The sequence below is a fragment of the Pezoporus flaviventris genome, unplaced genomic scaffold, assembly GCF_033815535.1.
Source record: "Pezoporus flaviventris isolate CSIRO_AGI_PZ_B2104156 unplaced genomic scaffold, CSIRO_AGI_Pfla_v1 ptg000020l, whole genome shotgun sequence".
NCBI classification, from domain to species: Eukaryota; Metazoa; Chordata; class Aves; order Psittaciformes; family Psittacidae; genus Pezoporus; species Pezoporus flaviventris.
The window spans coordinates 5,807,895-5,831,407 of record NW_026892568.1 but is presented as its reverse complement, the minus strand read 5'-3'; the positions used below and the strand labels follow the sequence as shown (position 1 = coordinate 5,831,407).

Here is a 23,513-nt window from a genome sequence, read left to right as displayed (position 1 = left end):
CAGCAAGTTATGCAGATACACAGGGCTGAGGCAATAGAAAGATTTATGTGGATGCCAACCAAATCATTAACTGTGGCCATGTCTATATAATACATGACAAAATGATGAGGGCTAAGAGAGTGTAAACAGGCTTTTTGTGGGCTGAGTTAAGACGTATTGTAAAATTACTGGCTTAGAGCAGATACATACAAACTGCTCATGTACTTTAAGTGTTATGGGTGCAATTAGTCTGAACTGGCAGCTGAACCTGCTCGGGAAGAGATTGGATTTTTGTAGTGCTTTTATCTTTCTCTTCCTTTCTCAGGTCTTTGCATAACTAGCTGACAGTACTGCTGCTGAACTGCACATCCAGCCTCAAAAGGTCTCATGTTGCTTTGATTCAGAGAGCCTGAGGCTTCTGCTGACCTACAGGGTAGGCCATTTGTTCTGGAAAAAGTTAGGAGCTGTTTGCTGCTTGAAAAATCATTTTCCATTTATCCTATAGCCACCAGTCCGGTTTTAATGCCTTGTATGATCTCTTGCTTACCTCTGTTTCCCTTACAAGTGTTATTTAATCTGAAGGCATATTGCTGATCCTATTTAGTGTCAAAATCTAGCATGCTTTTCTTCCTTTTCTCTGAGTTTCCCTATTGCTGATTCTTGGCCAGGTTCTGCTGAGGTAGCTGGATAGTGGCCACGATAATCACCCTCAGCTATCTTGTATATCTGAGGCTATTTCATGCGTCCCCTCTCCCTTCACCAATACATATCCTGCAGAATAGAAGAGTTAAGGAGTCATTCCATCTTTAATGTGCATCTCTTTAATGTGCTATCTTAAACCAAGATTAAAACTGTCCCTTCCTGTGCCTGCTCTGTGGCAAACTGGTCACAGATGCAATTTGCCATCTTCACGCTGTTTATCCACCTTGTAGTAAAAATCAGTGAGCAGTCTCCAGTCACGTGCAGTTTTGTGAACCTTGTTTTTCAAAGTATTGGCTCTTTACTCAGTGTTCCCAGTTAAAGCATCTGGGACTGGGATTGGCTAAAGTCTCAGTAAATTCAATATTCTGCTGTATATTATAATTACATTAATGTATTACTATTTCTTATTGCTTATGGAGTATGGATTTGGAATTCCTGATTCTCCCTTCCAATATGTTATATTAGAATTGGCTAAATGGGTCCAAATCTAGAAAAATACTGACTTAGAGCTACAGTGCACCTTACAAAGCTGCTTATTCTAGGAAATTGGCCTCCTGTTATCTCTGATTTCATGCTTTTTCCATCTGTCTCAAAATGAAGAGATTAGGGCTGATCTGAGCTACGTGTGTGAGGCAGATTATGGTAATCTTATTATTCTGATCTCATTACGCTTAGTCTCTAGATCTGAAAATGTCCTGGGGTTAACCCTTTCTTCAGCAGCTGCCAGAGCATGTACTGAAAAGGTAATGGAGGTGTGTTCTGCAAACTTCACATTAAAGCTTTATGCTACCCTGAAATAATGAAGCTCTCAAAGACTTTCCTACTGAGAGTAATACACTTGGTTGTTGTTGGGTTTGGTTGTTGGGGTTTTTTTGTCTTAACAGGCTGTCTAAAATGATGAGTAAATCAACTCCTTTGAGTTACAAAGGATGAAATTCACCCTGTATATATGACAACGAATAAGAAATAGTTGTTAAGAATTGCATTTTCAGCTTAAACAAAACACCTTCTGGAGATCCTTAGTTCGTGATAGGTTAGAATTATTTTTTTCTAGCTTTTCTGAAAAGAAATTGGGATTTTTCCAAAGTTTTGTCCCAGTGTTTGACACAGAAAACCATACAACCTAACAGAGTTAGATCTCATTGCAAGTACACGCAAGTTAATGTGAGATGCTGGAAAACACACGCCTGTGTATTTTAAATGAAGAAGGGGCAACTGAATTGGAGCACAGAATTCCCAAACATTTTGTTATCTACAGCACAACACTACTGTTGTTGCTGGTGGGTCAGTATTAGTTGGTGGCAAAGGGTTAACTTTCTAGTCTGTGGTGGAGAAAGGGACTCTCTTCTGCACAGGGCTAGTAAGTTTTACTGTGAACACTAATGCAGATGTTGTTAGGTGGACTTTGAGGATTACAAGAGGTCTTTGTCTCCAACTTAAGGAGAAGCTCTGTCCTTCCTGCACAGTTTCAGGCACCACTTAAGAAACAAGTGTTGTTGCTTCTTCAAGCCTGTAAGTGAAAAGAAAGCAAAGTGACAGCTGATGCTTGTGGGAGTTACAAAGCAAATATGTTTCTCTGTCTTTAAGAGATTTGGGTTTTATCGTAACTCCTGTTCGAACAGATTCTTCGGCTATTTGAGAGTACTACACTGATGGACTTCCAGATTAGCTACTGGAGGGAGCTCTCTTTAAAGCATTTGAATGTTGCTCTGACTGTTCTCCTGCCATCTGTGAACATCAAGCATATTTCCATGTCCTATCCTGAAGTTGCTTTTGGGAAGAAGATCGGAGAGGAAGGGGAAAGAGATGTGTTAGTACATCAGAGCTGGGATAGAAGGAAGGAAGTTCCTTCTCCTTCTGTGTTCTGTCATTTTTACAGATTATCTGAATTGGACCTTTTAGTAGATGGGGTATATTGTTAGACCTGGTTTTGCTTAGGGAGAAGCATGCAGTGCAGGAGCATCACTGAAGTTGCTGCCTCAACTGCCTAGAGTACAGAGTGTGTACTCATTACAGAGTGTGTGCGTACATTAGGCTTCATTGTTTTGTAGTACAGGAGCACTTGAGCTTTTCCTCTAGTTGGTAGTTCCTTTGCTCTGTTGATAGAAAACTCATGTAAGTGACCAAGCTCCATTGGGAATCAGCATGTTGGCAAAAATGGAGCCTTTCCAAATGATCTTCACCCAGCTCAGTCTTTAACTTCTCAGACACTTGGGGCAGCACAGGGTGGGGATGGGGAGTACAGAGTTGGGAATTAAAGGCTGGGCGAAGCTTAATGTAGCTCTGTCACAAACTTCACTTCTGGAATCACTGCCTTGGGGATATGCCTTGGCATTCCAAAATGGGATGCTCTGTTTTGTGTATCACTCACTTGTGGTAGTGCAGACATCTGCAGAGGTGCACTGGGAACCAGTCGGGGGAAAGAGGTCACTAGAGAGGGGTTTGGTTGGTTGGGTTTGGGTTTGGGTTTGGGGGGGGTGGGTTTGTTCTTGGTTTGGGGTTTTGTTGCTTGGTTTGGTTTTGTTTTGTTTTTTTTTTTTAGCTAAGATTGTGTTTGATTTGGTTCAAAGGAGCTGTGCTGTGGGGGAGCAGCTTTGGTGTGGGAGCCTTCTCAGCATACCCTACACTGGCTTTGCTGCTGAAGGCTTTTGCTGATGTCAGACTTCAGCCTTCATCTCTGCCCTGGGGCTATACATTTGGCCAAGTCTCATGATGGCAGAGCAGCCTTCTCTTGCTGATTATAGAGCAGCCCTTTCTTTGTGTAACTTGAGTTCTTTTTCTTGCTGTTCTTAAGAACTCCTTCAAAATTTGCCTTACCAAAACGGCTGCTTCTATTGTGCGTTCACACTGGGTGGTGATGGTTGTTTTGCTGTGAGTGCTGAGTTGCTGGCAATGTTTTAATATATTTTTAGATAACAGTGAAGTATTTGTTTTTCAAATGCGAGGTAGGAAATTGCAAAGAATAAAGAATTGCATGAGCTGGCTTAGTGATAGCATGCCTGTTCCATTTGGGGTAGTGGAGGAGGAAGGGGGAATAGATGGTGATGTAAGGGCTGTTTCTGTGACACTCCTCCAGTAATAACTTCTGTGAGGAGCTGTAAAGGGCTGAAGGAAAAATAAAGACATTGAGGATTTGTGGACTTTGCTTGACATGAGCCATATCTCCTCTGGTGTAAGAGGAGCGTAATTCAAATGAGCACAGTGAACCCTTCCTGTAGCAAACACAAAACTTCCCCTGATCTTGAATCTTGACAAAGCAGAGGATAGATTGCAGTCACTATGAGGGAAGGGTTGTCTCTATAAACAAGAAGCATTAAGACTCCTGATTAAACGCTAGCAAACAGAGTTTGGAAGCTCTGCGTTGATGAGGCAAGTCTTTACTTTGTGCTGTCTGCTGGTTGCAGGAAGCCTTACACCTGAGAAGTGCACATAGCCTGGAGATTGGAGGCTAGGCTTTTGTAACCGTAGAAAAGTGAAGGGGCTTTCTTCAGTATTTTAAAGCCTATTTCCTGGTCTGATTATCACTAGTCAGTCTTCCCCGGTGTGTGAAGTCTGCTTATTAAAGACCAGTATCTTCTGTCCCACAGGCATTTATATCATCTTGTTCTCCATCTATACGCCTGGTAAATTTTACAGCCACAGCTGAGTTCTGCTGTCCCAAAGGTGTAGGTGTAACTGGTGCTGCCCGTCTTAACAAGAAGTACAGCTTCCTTGCATGGACTGACAGCTGTTTGTAGAGGGCTCCTCACCTGGAATTCTCAGTTTTCACCTCAAAATGAGATTTCAGCACCATTTACTTCATTCTTTCAGTAGGGCAGGGACTGAAACGCATGGGCAGGGAGTTACTGATGCGTTTTGAAGCTGGGGGAAATGCACTTCAAATAGATGGCAATAATCTATCCTTAGATCACTAAGGCTGTGAAACCTTCTTGGTGCTAACAGGAAATGGCAGGCTTCAGCTTCATTGGCCAAAGAGATCAGCCTTTGCAGGTGGGGTCTGAAGTGAATGGTGGTGACATTTGGGGCAGCTGTCTGAGGGCAGTGGAACTGGGGCTTTTCCTTCTCTGTACTTTCAAATGCAGATTGCAGTTACATGCTCTTGGGACTGGCAAAAAAGTATGTCTGTGCCTGAGATGTGCAAGAAATCAGTGAGTGTTGATTCTTCATAGCAAATACTGATAATTCAGTTGTTACAGAAAGGATATCGCAGTTAACACTTGAATGACATCCTATGTCTAAAAGGTTCGATGTCGGTGCGCTGGTATTGCCATGTGATTTTTAAACATGTAGTCATAAAGCCCAACTCTTCTCATGTACAGTTTCACAATGTGTGGTTGGATGGAAGGGCTGACTTTTTGCTATGCATGGCAGTGATAAACCCATAAAGAATCCAGCTTGTCAGAAGGACCAACAGCTGGAAGTATGGAGCAGAAACAGACTTGATCAGCCTACCAGTACTTCTTGTGAGTGTCCCTGAACTCAGCAGCTGTTTCATGCATTAGGTCTGTGGTTTTTCTGTCTATGCTGCAGAAATCCTCAGATGTCTTACCAGGATCAGTATGAGGTTTAGCTTAACCTGGCTGCCTGACCTCAAGGTAACTTCTTTTTCTATCTTACTCTTTAAAGGTCCCAGTTTCAATCTCTGTACAGCTTGAAACAAAGCTGTCTTACCACTTACCCAAATAAGCTTGTCCCCAGAAGACACAAATACCTTGGTCAGCCTCAGCTGAGTACCTCACTCTGCTTCCCCATTTCCCTTCTACACACTTACATTCAGTTGAGTCTTGGGTTTTTGCTGCCCCTGTATACTGCTTCTCAAGCTCTTGTCCACCTGTTCCCATAGTCTGCTCTGTTTAACTCTGTCCAGATGAAACTTCACACAAGTGGAAGATTAATTCTTGCTTATGTGAGTTTTAGGGTTGGTTCTTGGAGGAATTGTAGAGCAGTTTGTGTCTTCTGAAACTGGAATGAAGGGTGTTTCCTTCATGGCACTGCCTGCCCTATTCCTTTCCATCCCGTCTCCTTAGTTGCTTGTCTCAGCTCTAGACTCGTACCCTGCACTTGCTGTGTGTCTGTGTTGCCAACCAGTCAACTGAGGCAGGTGTAAAATACACCACCACCACCTCCCTAAACTGTTCTGCACATCAGTTCCCCAATCTGTTGCACTGCACAAGTGGTTGTTAACCGCTGCAGTGGAGTACGTGTGGGAGGCTGCAGCCACACAGCACTGACTGCGCAAACCAACTCAAGCAGTGCTGCTGCCAAACATCCAGCTACTACAGACTGATAGCCTGGCCTCTGAGTTTGTACTGGGTAGGAACCCATGCTTAGAAGTATGAGTTAGCACGTCAGGTTGTTAATTCTGAGGTTAAGATGCGTTCAAGGTCAGTACTAACAATTTCACTGCTGAGTGTTCCGAGAGATGCCCCAAACATCCTCATTCCTGGATGCAGGTTTAAATCATGTGGATTTTGGCTTGTAGCAGCTCTATGTTTAGTTGATTATGTGTGCCACTTTCAAGGCATGACTGAACTACTGTGGTTTTTGAGGACCATCAGTAAGAGATCTGAAATACACAAAAGTGATACCACACTAACCAAAGTGTTGCTTAGCTTTCCAAATATATATGTTTAATATGGCCTATCAGGTGTAATTAACCTGTGGAACTTCGTTCTGTGTCTAATTAGTTGTCAAATATTATTCCCGATACCTGTCTGTCAAAGAGCTGAGTAAGGCTGTTTCACATGCTCTAAAATTTACAATGCTATAAAATATGAAGGAATCAATATTAGATACAAGAACCTATGCTGGTAGAATCCTAAGGCCTTGACATTTTAAAACCAGATGAAGCGAAGTTAAAGGGTTTATTGCTCTTTTAACTTGTCTGGACTGTAAAATAGATGTATAATAAATACTGTAATAAAACAGTTTAAACAAAGCCAGGCATTTACAGACAAAAAAGGATTTGAAGATGATCTGTCTTGTAAATATATGCCAATTGCACTGAAAGCTTCCCCCATTTCCCCCCCACTAATGTTGCTTGTAGTCAGAAGAAATCTGCTTCTTGATCTTTGGAAAGATGTTGGACCATTTGCTTATATGGTTGCAATAGGTTTTTGACTGGAAAAAAACCAGAATAGCTGCAGATCAAGTGAATTAACTTCTTTACAAGAAAAAAAGAAAAGTGTGTATTTAGAACAGGCCTTTACAGGATGTATCATTTCTTAGTGTTCTTTAAAATGCAGCAGGTAGTGTCTCATATTGTATTTCCCACTGAGATATAGCTGGGTTTTGGTAGTGGTTTCGGGTAACCTTTGCATGTTTGCCTTCTGGCTTGCTTTGTAGCAGGCACTTAACATTGATGCCTGACTTGCTCCTGGCCAGCTAGTCTGTGGTTGTCAGGGCAAGGTAGGTGCATTTTGTCTTTTTCCAGGTTTTTGAAGTACACCAACACTGCAGTTTTCCTTATGTCTGTACACGTGTTGCTGGTCACTTGAATTTCCCAGTGCATCAAGCCCAGTAGTCCACTGACACAGGCAGCCTGTTTTATAAGCTACCAGGGAGACCTCATTTAGGTGAAATCTACCATAGGAGGGATGTAGAAAATCACAACCAAGCTTGGGTAGCAGAGGTCCACTGTTGCACTGTCTTTCCACAGTGTAATCTTGGCTATGATAATACTGCGTTAATGAACTGGGTGATGAAATAGGGCATGCTTATAATATTTGTGGTGATTATTAGTTGAGTTGGGCTTATGCTGAAGATACAGTGAAGGAATGTATTCTAAAACCAGGAAGATGTTCAACAAGAATTAATGTACTATTAAAACACACAGGCAGAAATAATCAACTGCCCAAATACAGGCTGGGGAATAGGTAGCTAGGTATCAGTTCCTCTGGAAATACCGTAAACATTACAGTGGGAAACTGGCTGAAACTGAGGTGGTGTCACACTCTTAAGCAAAACTTACAATGAGATGTATAGACAGGGCTGTAATACTTGTACAACATGCAAAGAAATTCCACTTGGAGCATGTAAGGCCTTGGCTGGGGAGCACTGTAGCTTAAAGTCCACAAGACTTTAAAGCTACAAGACTTTAAACCACCTCTAGGTTTCTGATCAGTGATTAAGTTCCACTAGTTATCATCTCTTCTGCCCAGCATTCCCAGCACTGGGATAGAGTTTGGTCTTCCTGCAGAACACCAAGTGAACTGAGCAATATTCAGTTTCAGTGGCTGCAGTCACCTTCTCTAGAGGTTTGCATTGCATAGCTGTTACTAAGCAGCTTCCGTGACACATCCTTTTGGACTTTAACCTGTTATTACTATGTACGTCATAGCAATCCTGTTGTGTACAAGCATTAGAATGGTTGTAATAGAGAACCTCTTTACATGGAGCAATTGCTTGATGTAACTCCACAAATAACTGTTCCTGGCTGCTTAAAATTGGTGGGTGAACATTGTGTGCTAGGAAAAGCAATAATTAAGAATGGAAGTACAGGAGTGGAGTGTTGGACTGTGAAGAATCCTGTTCTTCAGTGAGATGCCAGCCTTTCATTGTCCTCTAGTAGTGTTGACTACTAGTGGTTATAGGCAAGGTGTGGGGCAACCAGCAAGGAACTCTGCCTTCTGGTCTCAGCTCTGTTGTATAATCACAGAGGAATTGTCCCTGTCTCTGTGCGATGGGTGTATCTGCTTCCTCAGACATGGTGGGGAATACATTCCCCAGCAGTGCATTTTAGTAAGGTATTAGGATGCATGCAAATAGAATTAGGAATAGAAAGAGGAACTCTGGGGTATTAAGTAAAATTGTTATGCAAAGCACATTAAGACTGGATTTCACAGGCTGTGAATCTAGTCTGATTTATGGACTGTCACACATGTGTGTTTCCCCAGGGTATTTCTCACTTTTACTGGGTGACCAGCTTCATTTGTATTGTAAAGCTCTAAAAGGGCAACCACAGCTGGAATGGCAAGGACATGTTACGTGATTGCTTGTTCTTCGTTACCTTTTTGAGCTTTTCTGTTAGATACGCATCATCAAGGAATGGTTTACAGCAGAGCCTGTGTGATGAGAGAAGTCGTGTGAGAAATCTGTGCTATTGAGAGGCTTGCAAACAGCCGCAAGGCCACGGCTGATGTGCTGGCACTGTGTCTGTGTGAAGTTTGCAAGCAGCTCAGAAACACTCACTGGAATGCGTGATGGGGGGTTTAGTAGTAGTAGTATTTTCTGGTAGAGTGGCTTTTGACCTGCATCCCTCAGAGCTCGTGCCAAGAGCTCTTACAAAAGCCTCACGGTTTCATTAAAGGCCTGAAAAGTTGTACTTTAGGAGAAATAGTCCAGAGCATATGGTAACAGATGTGTTTTATGCTTGGTATCCATGTTGCTGAACTGGAAGGGATAGCTGGAAACAACCCCTCTTTTAAGATGGCCTGGAATTCATAACATTTGTGTTAGCAGCAGATGCAGGAATAGAAACCAGGAGACCTTAGTCTGACCACTAGGTAAATTTCTTCTCAAAATGGAGGGTTTATTGAGATGCTTAAGGCAATGTATACTCTGTTCTTTATGTACAGATGTGCATATATGCATTTGGGTTATTTTGGGGTGTGGGTTTGGATTTTGGACCTTTTCCAAATAGAGCAGGTTTTTACTCTGAATTCAAGGCTGTTCTCTTTACTCAGTGAAAAAGATGGAGGATGGTGTAGAGCTCTCTAGGCTTAGAGCTTGAACTGTTCTTTGTGTGCTTCACTGCTGGCTCTTCTTTTGGGACCCTGCTTAAACCTGAATGAAACGGTGCTAATCTGTTGACTTCCTAAGAACTCAACGGGGAAAGACACTCGCAAGCAAATGACCATCCCAAAGGAGTACCTGAGTGAATTAATCCACACAACAGAAAACTGACCAAATGCCCTTCAATGCTTCCAAATTTGATGTGGATTTGGTTTGAGATTAAGGAAGGATGTTTTGTCTTCTGTTTCCGTGATAACATCCTGAGCACTACAGCTGGTTATAAAAGGCTGGTCCTGGTCTTGAGTCACTGTAAACTCATCCTGAGTCTATTAAGGAAAAACAACATTCCCCTTCCTCTTTTTAAGAAACTCTTCTTGTGGATCCCATAGCATTCTGCTCTCTGCATGTGCCAGCCAAGCTGTGGAGCTTAAGCTGCGATAACAGTCGTGTTTTCTTGCAGTCCATTTTGATCAAACACTGACACGAGACAGTGAACTCGCTGCAACATCCAAATGTTGAGCGCTCACCCTTACATTCTGAAGTTCATCAGAATTAGTGTTCACTTCAGCACCATAAAAGTTGCTGAACATAAAACTAATCTCTCTTCTGAGAGTTCCTGGTGGGACTGAAACACTTGGGGGTCTTTTAGATGAGGGAACCTAATTAGAACACGAGCTGGAGCTACTTGTAGCTCTGTAGAGCTATTTCTGTTTGGCTCGTAAAAGCACCAATACTGATTTTTACTGCAGGCTCCTGTTCTTTCTATAATGGAGTTTTTACATCAACCTCCTCCTTGAAAATACGCATGTTGTGGTATCTTTAGCTTAACCTTTATATAAGTGGTAATAGTGGCAGGACTAATTTGGAGAGAATTCTGTAATCGCTGAGGCTGACATCTCACTAGCTTTCATAAGCAACATAAGCAGAACTGGCGAATTCATTATCATTTTGCTTCTATGTGTTTATGCTAGTGGGAGCTTCCTGCACAGAACTTCAGTGAAGATGAGACCTGTGGCAAAGTTCCTCGAGCTTTAGTGACTCCTTCCAAGGTCTCCATGAATATTTTGGAGGTCACTGTAATATACTTAAAATGCTGAGGTTTTCCTCCCAAGTTGCCCAGAGAAGCTGTGGCTGCCCCATCCCTGGCAGTGTTCAAGGCCAGGTTGGACACAGGGGCTTGGAGCAAGCTGCTCTAGTGGAAGGTGTCCCTGCCCGTGGCAGGGGGTTGAAACTGGATGAGCTTTAGGGTCCCTTCAACGCAAACCATTCTATGATAGGGAAAGAGAATTGTTGTCTAGGCTGTTCTCCTTTTACTTCTCTCTCTTTCTCCTATTATCTTAAATAAATAAGTCTTCATAATTCAAGGCTTTTGCCAGAGGGGAAGTAGTAGTAGTACAAGACTTGCAAGGCCTGAGAGGCAGGGTAAGTTAGTCTGTGCTGAGCTCTGTCCTTGTGGCTAGACTTCATTGTACCTCAGCTAACTTAAAGTTGCCTCAAGTATTCTTGTGTTACGTGCAAAAAAAACCACAAAAAGGTGGTTTTGAAGTGAAAGCTTGAGTGCTGGTTCCCAGCTCCATTCCTCTCCTTGCACTTTGCTTTGTTACAGCACACTTTACTGTACTTGCCAGCCAGTGCTACTGTAGGTTTCTTGACCCTTGTATCTCTATCTGGAGTTTGGCATGGTGAAATACTGCACGGTATTGTCATTGCAACTTGCGTTTATCTCATGTAGTGAGAATTAACATCATTTCCTATAATCTTACCCAGCTACTTCTTCCCATCAACCATTGCTGAAGGTTAGGGGAATACTGGATTTACACAAGACCATTTACATGGGACGAACCTCCATTGATTTGTGTGATAGACTTGGGGGGGACATGACACTATTATCTATAGTTTGGGAAGAGAAGCTTAGTTCCTACAGTGGCTGTGTCCTGTGGCTTTCACTGTCATTTCTGGTTTGTTGTCTCTCACCTTGGTCATGTATTTTACTTTGGACTAGTTTTCAGGTTCTTTCAAGATGAATTGGAGCTCTTGGTCTCTTTAAGAAGGAAATACATTTAAAGACAGCAGTGTTTAACCCCAGACACCAGCATTTGCTCTCCATGGTTCCTGCTTTCATCTTGGCCTGCTGTGGTGAGCGCTGTCAGCGTGAACCGACACTGTGGGCAGTGTGTTGAAGCAGCGATCGTCACTTCAGATAAGGCTCTGGCCATAGCACTGCTTGAGAGCAGGGGGGAAAGGCCCTTGTATGTTGTGTTTGCTGTGGTGGGAAGCCTTTCTGCAAGGATTATTTCAGAGTCTGTGTTTTGTGCTTTTAAAGAGGAGGGAAAATGTGTTTCAATAGTGATAATGAGAACTAGGGAGAAGGTGAGAATGAAAACCTGTACCATAACACATGATTGCATTATATTCCAATCTACATGCATTATTTAGGTGTTATTTTATAATGTTTGATACTGAGTGCAGTTTCAGAAGCAATCTTTATCCTGTTTCCAGTAACACTTACTCAGTGGTTAAGTGTTTTCACAGCTTTTTATATCTACCTAGAGAGCAAGTGTTCGCAGTCTTCAAGCATGTCCAAACATGGTGCTTTAGGTTTTGATCTGAAAAGTGGACATTTTGCATTTCCTATGTGTAATTATTATAAGTTGAATTTAAGTATAACCTGTCAGCAGTTCTGAGTTCTTGAGCTACTCACCTCGATTGGCTCACATTGAAGTACAGTGCCATTTGACATGCACATCACCCTGGCTTTCCCCAGGATGCCGTTTCTGCCACCTTGTTGATGACGTTTGGCAGCCACAGTGAGGAGGATTCACTTGTTCAGGGAAATCTGTGTAACCTGAGGATGGGAGCTGCTGGTTACCTGGCCATGTTTGGGGTTGAATGTCCTGTGGAGCCATCTCAGTAAGTTTATGGGGAAGAAAAGTGCTCTATAATGGACTGTGTTGAACTTACCATAGAATTACAGAATGGTTTGGGTTGGAAAGGACCTTAAGATCATCCAGTTCCAACCCCCTGCCATGGGCAAGGACACCTCACACTAAACCAGGGCAACCAAGGCTCTGTCCAACCTGGCATTGAACACGGCCAGGGATGGAGCATCCACAGTTTCCCTGGGCAACCCATTCCAGTGAACTTGCTCTGATGGATCCGCGTGTAGCTTCCCCTGAAGCAGTGGGTGCTTACTGGTTTGTTAGAGGGTTCATACCTCTTTTCTTGGAGCAGAAAAGGAGCCATTTTCCTCTGAAATGAAAAGCTGTGTTAAAGCACCTCTGTGGAGGGTGAAACCATCCTCCCAACCACCATCCCATCCTGGGACACGTGTCCAGGCTCCAAACTTCAGTTGCAGAATTGCTGCCTTTGAATCGTTCGTTCATTTTAACACTTTAATTCCCTGTGACACTGAGTGTCACAAGCGCTTCCCTAGCATTCCTGAGCCTTTGACAACGTGTTTCATGTAGTGCATCATTTTCTTTGTGGCAGTGTCAGTTCAGCTCTGTGGAGGAGCAGAAATAGATTGGCAGCAAACAGCTCGTGCTTGAGCAGTTGTGCTGCTGCACTAAGAAACACGAAGTAAGAATCCCCAAACTTTACAGATCAGGAAAATAAGGAAGTTCAGAGCCCTTCCTGAACAAGTTTTTTGGGTTTTGTCACTCCAGAACTGGAGCATTCCAATGAATTTGGCTAAATTTGCAAGCACATAAATACGTTTGAGGCCTTCTGTTTAGTTCATGTTTGCGTATGGAAGTCAGCTTGAGAGTTGAGATGCCAGATCTGCTTGTTACGTTCCGGTTTAGTGCCTGCATGTTCCTGAAAGTTGGTTGGTTTTGAGGGGATCAAGACCGATCTGCAGCAGTTCACAAGGGTGGAAAGGCTGTGTGTGCACATACTCGCTAGGTATGGGATTAGGAATGGCTGGGGATGCTTGCAGTTGGGAACTGTGCCTCTTGAGCAGTGCCTCATTTCCATGGGAACAGATGGGCTTTTGTTGATAAGAGATCTATTATCAAAGTAGGAAACTGATGGGCAGCAGTTGAGCCACTGTTACAGTAAAACAAGGCTGACTGCAGGCTGAGGACATCACATGGCACTATGTGTTCAAATGGAATAGCTAAAAATATCCTTCCTTCTTCCTCCTCTTAGGCACAGATGCCCCAGTGTGAAAGGAAGAGACGCTCTGGCATAGATTTGCTTAGATCTAGAGCAGAGAGGGGGTTTGGCTGCAAAGGAATGCTTTATGTTGTGACCTATACAAACAGCAGCAGCTTTTAGCAGTCGAGAGAAATAAGTGTTTGTGCCTTTAGACTTCTGTGCAGCCTCTGAAGGCTGTCTCCCTTTGGAGCACTGAATCTTTAAGCTTCATTTTGTTGCTTTGTTTCTTGGTGTTTATTTGTACTTGGGGAAGTTTTCAAAGCAAAACCCAGTGATACATGCAGTACTTGGACTAAGTTATAACTTGGGAATATAAGTCTGGGAAAATCTTAACCATAGCTCAGGTAAGAACCTTTATTTTCCTTAGAGGCTTAGCACTGTGTTTTAAGGATTCAGGTGATACATTTTACTGTCTGGAAATCACTGGAGGCCAGCTGGAGCTACGGGATAGAGGGATTTACTGGATGCCTTTCTTTCAGTGCTTTGCAGCATAATGGTTTAAAGTCAGTTATTTCAGTGGGTTTACAGTTTAAAAGAGCAATGTCAGATGCACATATCTTAAGCTTGATACATCAGTGCAGAGAGTTCATGTGTTCCTGACTTACTTTTTAGCTGTATTTCATTACTGGCATAAGTTGTTTTCTTGAAGGCTGTAATTTTACATAACTATCCTGCAGTTGTCATACAGCTGCGTAACTTCATAATAGCAGCACCCAAATTCCAGCCTTGTGCATGTGACTGCAAAGTTGCTCTGAATTTAAGGTACTTCAGTACTTTAAAAAGCTTCATTTTTACTTGGCTGAGCACTGGGAACAGCCCCAGCAGCGTCTATTTGAGACTCTGTCAGGAAACAACGATTTTGCAGGTATCTCTGTTGTGGAGATGAGTCCTCTTGAAACAGTGCATGAACATGGAGCTTTGTACAGCAAACAGGACCTCGTGTTGCCTCTGGAGGAGTGCACGCTGCAAGACCTGGAAAGAGGAAAGACTCAGGGGTGTTCACAGGGTAACTGTGTGTGTCTAAGCTCTCTGGTTTATAATATAGGGCATGGGGAGTTTGGCTGTGTGCTGGGGTGTGAATGGAGCTGTGATAGCTAGTTAAACTGATCCTAGAAAGGACTACAGGAGCTCAAGATCCATGAGCCTGGGTGTGAAGCAGGAAAAAAGCCCTTGGAGCAAACAAAGCGACTGAAGGGGGGAGCTGTGGAGGATTCATTACTACAGCAGAAGTCCCCCGACCAGGTTGTACATGCATCTGTGTAGGCAGTTCTCCTTACTCTGCCTTTTAACGAGCTGTTTCTGAGGGTCGAAAAGCTGAATGCCTGCTTCAGCAGTGCTCCCTCCCTGGCATTTGGCTTCAGGCCACGAATTGATGAGTACCCCAAGCCCTGTGTGATTTGGCTCCTCCACACCTATTAGCATATCTTCAGAGCAAGATAAAACTCATTAAAATAATTTAAATTAGAAGTTCTGGTACCTTTTAATAGCCATTGCCAAGTGCAGCAGTATTAAACACACAGATCCATAGTAGTGTCCTTCACATGAAGCTAGTTTGCCCTTTTTATCCTCTTCTTGGAAAAAGAACAGACTGCCATATCCCTTAACTGTTCTCTGATGGTAATGAAACAAGGTTGGAGGACACAGTGTTATCAAAGGTTTAATCTGTGCTGTCTTTGATAAAGGAACACACGTGATTGCATAAAATCTGGCTGGTTAGAAATCACATCACAATGTGTCATGTTTGTGTTCTGTTGTATTGTAAATGACTCTCGTGATGGCAGCTGAGGTATGTAACAGCGAGACTTCCTCCTCATTTTAATCTTCATCTTCCCAGTATCCCACAGCTGCCTGTTGGTGTCATCTACCTGTACTTTGCCTTCTGGGGCTGAATGTGTTTCTGCACAGAATGCTGCCTCGCAGTCACTATGGTGGTTGTAAGAGATGTGCACTGCTTTCTTGCTTACATCTGTGGATCTGCATTGGCTTTTACCTCCAAACCTGTAACAGAGCCACACTTGAACCTGGGGTCAGGTTATCCTTTCTAAATGACTGTATGCTAAAACTGCTTGTAAATAAATAAATGGAAGCCCAAAGTAATAATTGCACAGAGGACAGCTTGAGTATTTTTATCCATATAAAAGTAGTTAGGATCTTCTCAGTGTTAAAGTCTCTTCAGCTGAAAATACTACAATATGGGCTGTAAAGGTGCATAACTTTGCTCACCTAAAGTTCTGTAGATGTGGCCCTGCTCCTGTGCCAGTTCTGCAGTGGAAATGCTGGCACGTGGAGGATGCACATCATCAGTTGGGAGTTAAGGAACAGCCAGGTAACATTGCCTGCTGTAGTTCACTGAGCAGGTCCAGTATCTGTATTCTCTTTTCTTTGCCAGGTTTCATCTCAGTAGGTGCTGAGGTTTTTCTCTTTCCTATGTAGCAGTGAGCAGTGAGGCAGATGAGGGTGCTGATCTGTCACGTGTGTTTGAAGGGCAGCAGACATTGATCTGTAGAGTTGAATTTTCCAGAGAACTCCCATCAGCTGTAAGAATTTTAAAGCCTGCACTTGCAAATTCCTCTCTGCTTTTATCTTCTTTTATTTCCTCTCATCACCCTTCCAAAAGCAACAGTGAGATAGAGTGGTTTTGGGGTTTATTTGGTGGATGTCTTCATGGTAACTATGTGTGTACGTAGTATTGATCTCGAGATCTGTACTTGTGGTGTCTTTCTCTTTGCGTTTCCTCATCTACCCGCATCCAGGCAATGCTGCTCATGTGGTACTTCTGTGATCTGAAGCTTTAAGTAAATAACTAAACCAAAACTCGGATCCAGCTTTTTGTTTGCCATTGTTACAAAGCTAAAAAAAAAAAGGCCTCAGAAAGCTGAGAAGTGCTCTGGAAAAGTGGTGTTGTGGTGCTTCATTTTAAAGGGGGAGCAGGTTCTGTGCAGCGTTTGCTTCAATACCAAATAAAATCAGTCTGAGGAGAGGTAGTTTCAGCCTATAGCACGGCTTTATTTCCAGCACATATCACCATTAAAGAGACTGCTTTCAGGATGGCACCAGCCTTGCCTATTGCACTGCACCACAAATGCCATGAAAAATAAAGCACTGAAGTTTTAAGAGCACATATGCTTTGAAGTATCAGTCTGTGCTTTGTTAAGTACCTATTCATGTGACTCCTCGCTTGTGACTCCTCATCTTTCATTCATTGTAGAATAAAGTTAGAGTAAGGAAAGTATCCCTTAAAGAAACTTTGTCTGTGTACCTTTGCTGTTTGTGTGTTTAACTTGTCTTACTAATGTAAAACATGCTCACCAGGCAGGTCACTGTCTCTGCTGTCTGTTTTAACCTGGGTTTAACTTGTATTGACAAAACCAGCTGAAGCTGCCAGTTGTATCCGTACTTGTGCTAATGTTGTCATGAGGGGGTGGTTTGTAGAATCCTCTATAATAGAGGTGTTGCCTTGAACCTTTAACATACCCAGCGTGCAACCAGTGCAGATGTAGAAAAGCTGGATGGAATCATGTTCATGCTGAAGGCATCAGCTTTGTCAGCTGAATCCAGGGAAAACTGATTATTAGAAGGGATAAAGAAATGGAATTTCTTGGCTTGCAGATTTTGAACAGAATTTTGTGATGATGGCAGCCCAGAGATGTGCCAAAGACGGTGTTGTTAAAAGTACCTGTGGACTTGAGTGACTTTCTTACTAAAGCATGGGGGGTTGGCACTAAATTCCTTTGGCTATTTTAAATTACAGTTCTGAACACTCATGAGATGCAGCAAAGCAGGATGACTGGCACCATTTCTTACAGGCTCATCTCACAAAAGCAGTCTTAGAAACAAGAAAGGGAAGAATAAGCGAGTACCTTCACCACTTCTGCTGTATTTTGAAGGTTCATAAGCTTATTTTTTGTTTGCTTCCTTCAGGTTTTGAATGAAGAATGCGATCAGAACTGGTACAAGGCAGAACTCAATGGAAAAGATGGCTTCATTCCCAAGAACTACATAGAAATGAAACCACATCCGTAAGTAGAGCTTTGGTGACAGGCTCCCCTGATCTTGCTTTTGTCCATCCTCTCAAACAGAAAGATTTTCTGCTGAATACTTTGCAGACTGTACCTTACTGGATCTACCAAAATGTGTAGTTAGATAAAGGATGCTGTTGAGTCATATCTCTGGATATACCGTTTACTGTAACTCATTCACAGCTAGCTGTTTAGGAGGGCATTTTTGGAAGCTTTTCTGGTCGTTGCTCTGGTGTTTTGCTGTAGGGTCAGACAGGTCTTGGGGGCAGCAGGCATAAACCAGCAGAGAACTCTTCAGTAATGAGCTGTCACAGGAAAGAAGAGTGACTGTGTTCCTGTGATGATTCTCTGTTTTACTTAGCAGATAAGAGTAAAAACTGGCATTCACACCTGCCTTAAACAGAAACATGTTTAAGGATATTTGAGCACTCTTCGTATGTTTGTCACATCCTGAGTATGGAATCACAGAATTATTTAGGTCAGACAAGACCTAACAGTCATTTGCTCCAGCACCTTCCTCACCAAACAGGCCACCCTCTGGTTTGATCTGGCATGATCAGGGGATCACAAATGTACATTGTAGTTTCTCTTCATCATTTCTTTCAATCATCATACATCAGTTTGCAACACTTCTGCAGGTATTTGAGTTCTAATCTGGTGATGTCTTCTGTAATGATCAGTTTGTTCTGTAATCATCCATGGTTTCAAGGGATAGAGCTGTCAGGTTTTTGATACCAAAAGGGAATGAGCAAACCTGCAAGTGGATGAATTGGTGTTTTTTAAGTATGGTTACTTTGACCTTTTCTGAAGCTGTTTAAACTGCTGATGGCAGCTGGATGGAGTTAGCGCCATGTGTCAGCAGTGCTGGGAGTCTGAACTAGTGTGTTAAGAGCCCTGGGAAATTATGCAGAAGTTTTTACAGCATAATGTTTGCTCAGTTGTAATGCAGAGCTCTCTCGTCATACACGTCATACAAAAAGCACACTGCAGGCAGCTGAGAAAGGGAATGCTCCTTTTCTCAGCCTGGTATCAAATCGTGTTGTGGGGAGGTGGCAGAAATGCTTTTCAAGAGGATTTGGAAAGACAGCAACTGCAAATGCCTTTAAATCCTGTCCTAGGATCTGAGACTCCAGCCCCAGAGCCAGGTTTCTTCTTGGTTGTGTTTTGCAAATCTTAGCTTGCTTTGTAACCAGTAGCAAATGAAGCTGAAAGGAAAATGGGGCACCTGTCATTCACCTTCTGAGGGGTTAATCTGAATTGCCACATCAGTTAACAAAGATTTAAGTAGACATGGGCATGATACTGAGAGAAGAGCTGTAGGAAGCTAGGCAGGGAGGCTTCCTGTGAAGGCACAAGTGAGTTCAGGGGCACCTTGCTCTCTGTAAAGGGGGCATGGGAAAAATTTGCTGGTTATGGTGTGTATAAGTCAAGTGTTTGTGTTCCTAATCAGCTTTTCTTGAAGATACTGCTGAAGTCTCACTTTGCAGCATTGTAACATAGGTGGAACTCAGCCAAGCTATCTAGTTGTGTTAAGTAAAGCCAAAGGAATTGCCAAACTGTGGATTGAAGCAAGTCTGAAAGTGATGTGAACTCTGTGTTGTGCCATCATCAGTGCATCTCCCTCTCCCTGTGCAGCATCAGCAGTAATGCCAGGATTTGGATTGGGTTTTGCAGTGCTGACTAGCTGAGTTTCACCTACATTACAAAGACACTCGGAGACAAGTGTTACCAAGCATAGGGAAGCTGTGGGAATGTTGTGGTCAGTTTCTTTGGCCTAATTCTCTCTGATTTTTGACATGCTTTATTTCCTTTAATCAAATTGTACACTTGTACTTTGTAGGAATTCAGTAAAGCTTATGGGAAAACAGCGGCTTCAGGAAGGATTATAGATGTGCTCTTGAGCTCTTTCAGGCTTTCCTTCTATTTTATGGAGAAGGATGAGGAGTTTCAGGTTTTTTTTTAAGATAAGGCTTTCATTTCCACGTCACATGTGAGTAATTGAGACTTAATTGACAACTAAAGAGAATTAAATCACTTTGTTAACAAGAACTATGGCAAGATACTGAAGTCATGATATAAAACTTGCTTTATGTAACGTTTGGCAGAGTCAAAGTCCAGGACTTCCTTATCTTTCTGAGCATTGTGCCAAAAGCCCAGGAACAAAATACTACCTCTGAATTCTGACGGGGTTTCACATACTGGTTTCTTTAGGTGGGTTTCTGAAGGCAGCAGAGTGCAGGGACAGGACAGGTAGGTGCTCCTTCTGCTGCCTCTGCCACCACCTCGGGTACCAAGAAGCAGCACAGATGCTAACACATCAGGAAAGGATTAGATGCTGTGAAGTATCACTGGAAATAGGATGGTTGTGTGAGAAAGCTTTTGCTTTCCATTTCAGGGGATAAAATGCACACAGGATTTGCAAGCAAGTAAAACATGTTTAGGTGATCATAGAAGAACCTCTTAGAGAGGAAGATCTGGTGACTTTGTGACTTGATGAAAGCTTCAGCCTCTCTTAAATGACAGTTTCGTGGGGGATTCTGCAACTTCTTTTTCCTGCACCAAACCCTTCACTATAGAAAGTAAACTTTGTATGTGGAGCTCTTGTTACTAAATGCTCTCCTCTGAGGTCAACCATCTGAATGGTTATAGGCTGTGGTTGAGTGCTTCTGTCCTGTGTGATCTGTTCCTCAGAACTTTGAGCTGTACTTTTTGGTTGTGAAGGTTTTCCCACACCATGTGACCTACCACTCAGCCCTTGTTTCCCTTTCATCTTGGAGTAGTTTGGAAGCGCAAATGTGAATGTGGGTAAGAATGCTGTGACCAGGGGCTGTTGGTCAATGCTGCCTATCTGGTTGCCTCTGAGGTAGGTTCACCCTTGGTGTCAAAGAGGTGGTCAGCATGTGTGGTTAGACTTCTGCACAGTAGCCAAGAATCTGAGATGTGGCTCCCGTGGTGCAGCTCTTTGATGTGACTGCTTGTGTGGAAGCTGTGGGATTGTCCTCACTCTAGGAAAAAGCAAGGCGACAGTCTGCTGAAACAAGTATTATCAGCCTCTTCCCTAGAACTCAACTGCACGCCCAGCTCAGCACTCCTCTGCAATGGAGCCAAGGGACATGGACAGGACTTTTCTCACTTGATCTGCACATAACTCCACTCCTGGCACCTGCCTTAGCATTCTGAAGTGTGATACACATCTTTGACCCCAGCACTGTGGGATGGGACAGAAAGATTGGATTCTGGGCTGCAGGAACCTGCTGAATGAAAGGATTCATTCTGCCTGAAGTAGTGGTGACTTACCACCTGATGTAAAAGAGATTAGAAATTGGTTTGGATACAGAACACCTTTTCTGCTTGCGCAGGATAGGTCAATCCATAGACAGGATCTTCTTTGTACAGCTGTGATGTTTCTGAAGAGAAACCTGTGAGTGAATTCCCGGTGTTTCCCTTGCACCTTGCAAATGCTACAGTTTTGGTAAAGATTTCTACCCACTAAAACAGTGATGTTTCTGTGCTTAAAATCCTTAAGAACTTTAATTTTCTATATTGAAAACCATGGCTAAGGCATGCGTAGCTTCTCCTTAGGAGGCGTAAGTAATAGAGGAGACTGTAATTGCTTCCTGGCGATTATCTTGGGGTGCTAATAGTGACATAAATGCTGCTCTATCATAGGGAAGTTCAGTAGTGACCAGCCATCAGTGAAGGACTTCTTTGTTGTCTCTGAGTTGATGGCATCGCACACTTTGGACAATTAAAACTTTGCAGGTAGAGACATGGGACTTTATTCCTTAGTGACAGAGGAAGGGACCTGAGTTTCTTGTTTGAGCAAGGCATTTAATCTGTTTGACTTTAGGTTCTGAAGGCCTGATTACTAAGATACCATTGCAGACCACAGTAGACATTTGAACTTTATCCAGGGTTGTAACCAGTTCCCAAGGTTCTTATCTTAGCGAAGTCGTGTTTTGTGAGACTCTGAAGCAGTTGCGTACGTGAGGTTCTTGTTGTGATGTTTTAGATGCTAAACTGCAGGTGCTATAGGGTGCAAACCAATGTGAATAATACATTAAATTTTGAGCAGGATTTTTTTTCCACCTCTGCAAATAAATCCTATAATTTGAGGATTTCACTCTTGCCACATCTCTGCTTCACTGCATTGCATAGAATAGGGCTACTGCAAGCACCTGCTTATCAGGTTGTGGTTGCTTCATTGCCAGGAGGAAGCATTATGAAAAGCTGTGTGGTTCCATGGCCTATATTGGCATGGCGGTGAGGTGCGGTGTAGTTACTTCTTTTAGGAATCACTTCATCTTTCTGTGAATGTCTACATCTGTCATGAAGGAATTACGATTCTCCTCTTTCCCTGTTGTTTTCCTCATACACAGGTGGTTTTTTGGGAAGATTCCCCGAGCGAAGGCTGAAGAGATGTTGGGCAAACAGAGACATGATGGTGCCTTCCTCATCAGGGAGAGTGAGAGTGCTCCTGGGGACTTCTCCCTCTCAGTCAAGTAAGTAATGCCCAGAAGCAGCTGTGTGTGGTAATCAGGCCACCTACTGCTCATATGGACCCATGAGGAAAGGTGAGGTGAGGGCAATGCTGAGGAGTAGGAATAAGCTTCCAGATGCCCTACAGCATTGCTGTTCTTTCAGTGATGCTTATTTAGTCCCTCTCTAAGAGAACAAATATATGTGCTCTGGTTTGTAATGAGTACAGGGGTGACCTGGTGGCATGTTCCTGTCTGGCTCATACAGTTCCAGGCACTATCTGTTGGTCTGGTTTTGAGTCTCATTCCTCCTCCTTACAGCCACAAAGTGCCCGGTGTGTACATATTTTCTCCCATCCTCCTTCATTCTTCTTACACAGTACAAGTTATTACTGTGTAGTGCACTTCCAATATGTTTTCATGTCTGTGTGGGACATCCTTCGGGGGTATTTGTGTTGTCTGGCACTGGGACATGGAGGCCTCTCTGATCTTTCCCAAGTGCATTCCCCATTGGTAGAGAAACTCACTCTAGTAACAGTGAAGTGAGGAGCAGCTCTCATCCTTGAGTAACCTTTCTAGAAGTACTGGCTATACACCAGTTCTTGCTGGTTAGCCATGGCCCATATAACACTATGCTACCTGTCACTGTAAAATGGAGGTATTAAAAAGGTACGTGACTTAATTCAACATGGGTTGGGGGTGGGAGGGTTCTGTCCTTAGCAGTTGCTTTTTGCCTTTATATTTTTTCCCGTAACCTTCCCCTTTGCTTTAGAATCCAAACAATAGAATTTTCTTTAAAATGCTAACAAAGTTTGGTTATTTATGCACAATTCCTAATCTGCTGGTGTCTGTAGCTGTCAGTGATCTGTTTCAATAGGATTACTTCTTTTTCTGGTTATCTTTCACTCAATTTTTGTCCTCCAGTTTATATTTGTCTTGAGTACAATCGTCTGAGCTGGAATATTAGAGGTAAATGGCAGCTTCACTCCAAAAAGTACATTCCTTTAAGAAACATGAAGTCAGGCTAGCATGGCTCTGCTGCTTTTAGCTTAGTGTTGCCATCTGGTGGTAATTTCTCAGTTAATTTTGGTGCTCCCTGTTTATTTGATTTGGAAAAGGCTTCTTCCTAAACACTGATCTGCAGGATTTAAACGGTGGGAGGCTCTCAGGCTGAGGAAGGGAGAGCAGAGGCAGTACTTATGTGATGGTTCCTGGTAGCTTTATAGCCAAGCTAACATTACTATGTCAGCCAATGTACAGGAGCAGTGCGCGCCAAGTGGGGAACAGTTGTTGTCTGTTTGCAGTGGTTTAGACTGAAGTAAAAATACCTATGTGCCATTCGGCTGGAAAATCCCAATGGATCTCTTCAGAGTTCCTGTGTATTCAGAATGAAATTGTTGGAAAAGCAGCTTCAACTGAATGGCATCTCTTGTCAGAAAGAATA

The 23,513-nt window shown here is 43.0% G+C and overlaps 1 protein-coding gene across 2 annotated transcripts in view; it reads left to right on the top strand.

Annotated features, from left to right (window-relative positions):
• Positions 1-23,513, top strand: part of GRB2 (growth factor receptor bound protein 2) — a 58,642-nt gene that overhangs the window by 30,407 nt on the left and 4,722 nt on the right. For both annotated transcript variants that reach the window (XM_061455545.1, XM_061455544.1), the window contains 2 exons: positions 17,494-17,591; positions 21,971-22,093. In XM_061455545.1, the coding sequence (XP_061311529.1) occupies positions 17,494-17,591; positions 21,971-22,093 (221 nt within the window). The remainder of the gene's footprint in view (positions 1-17,493; positions 17,592-21,970; positions 22,094-23,513) is intronic.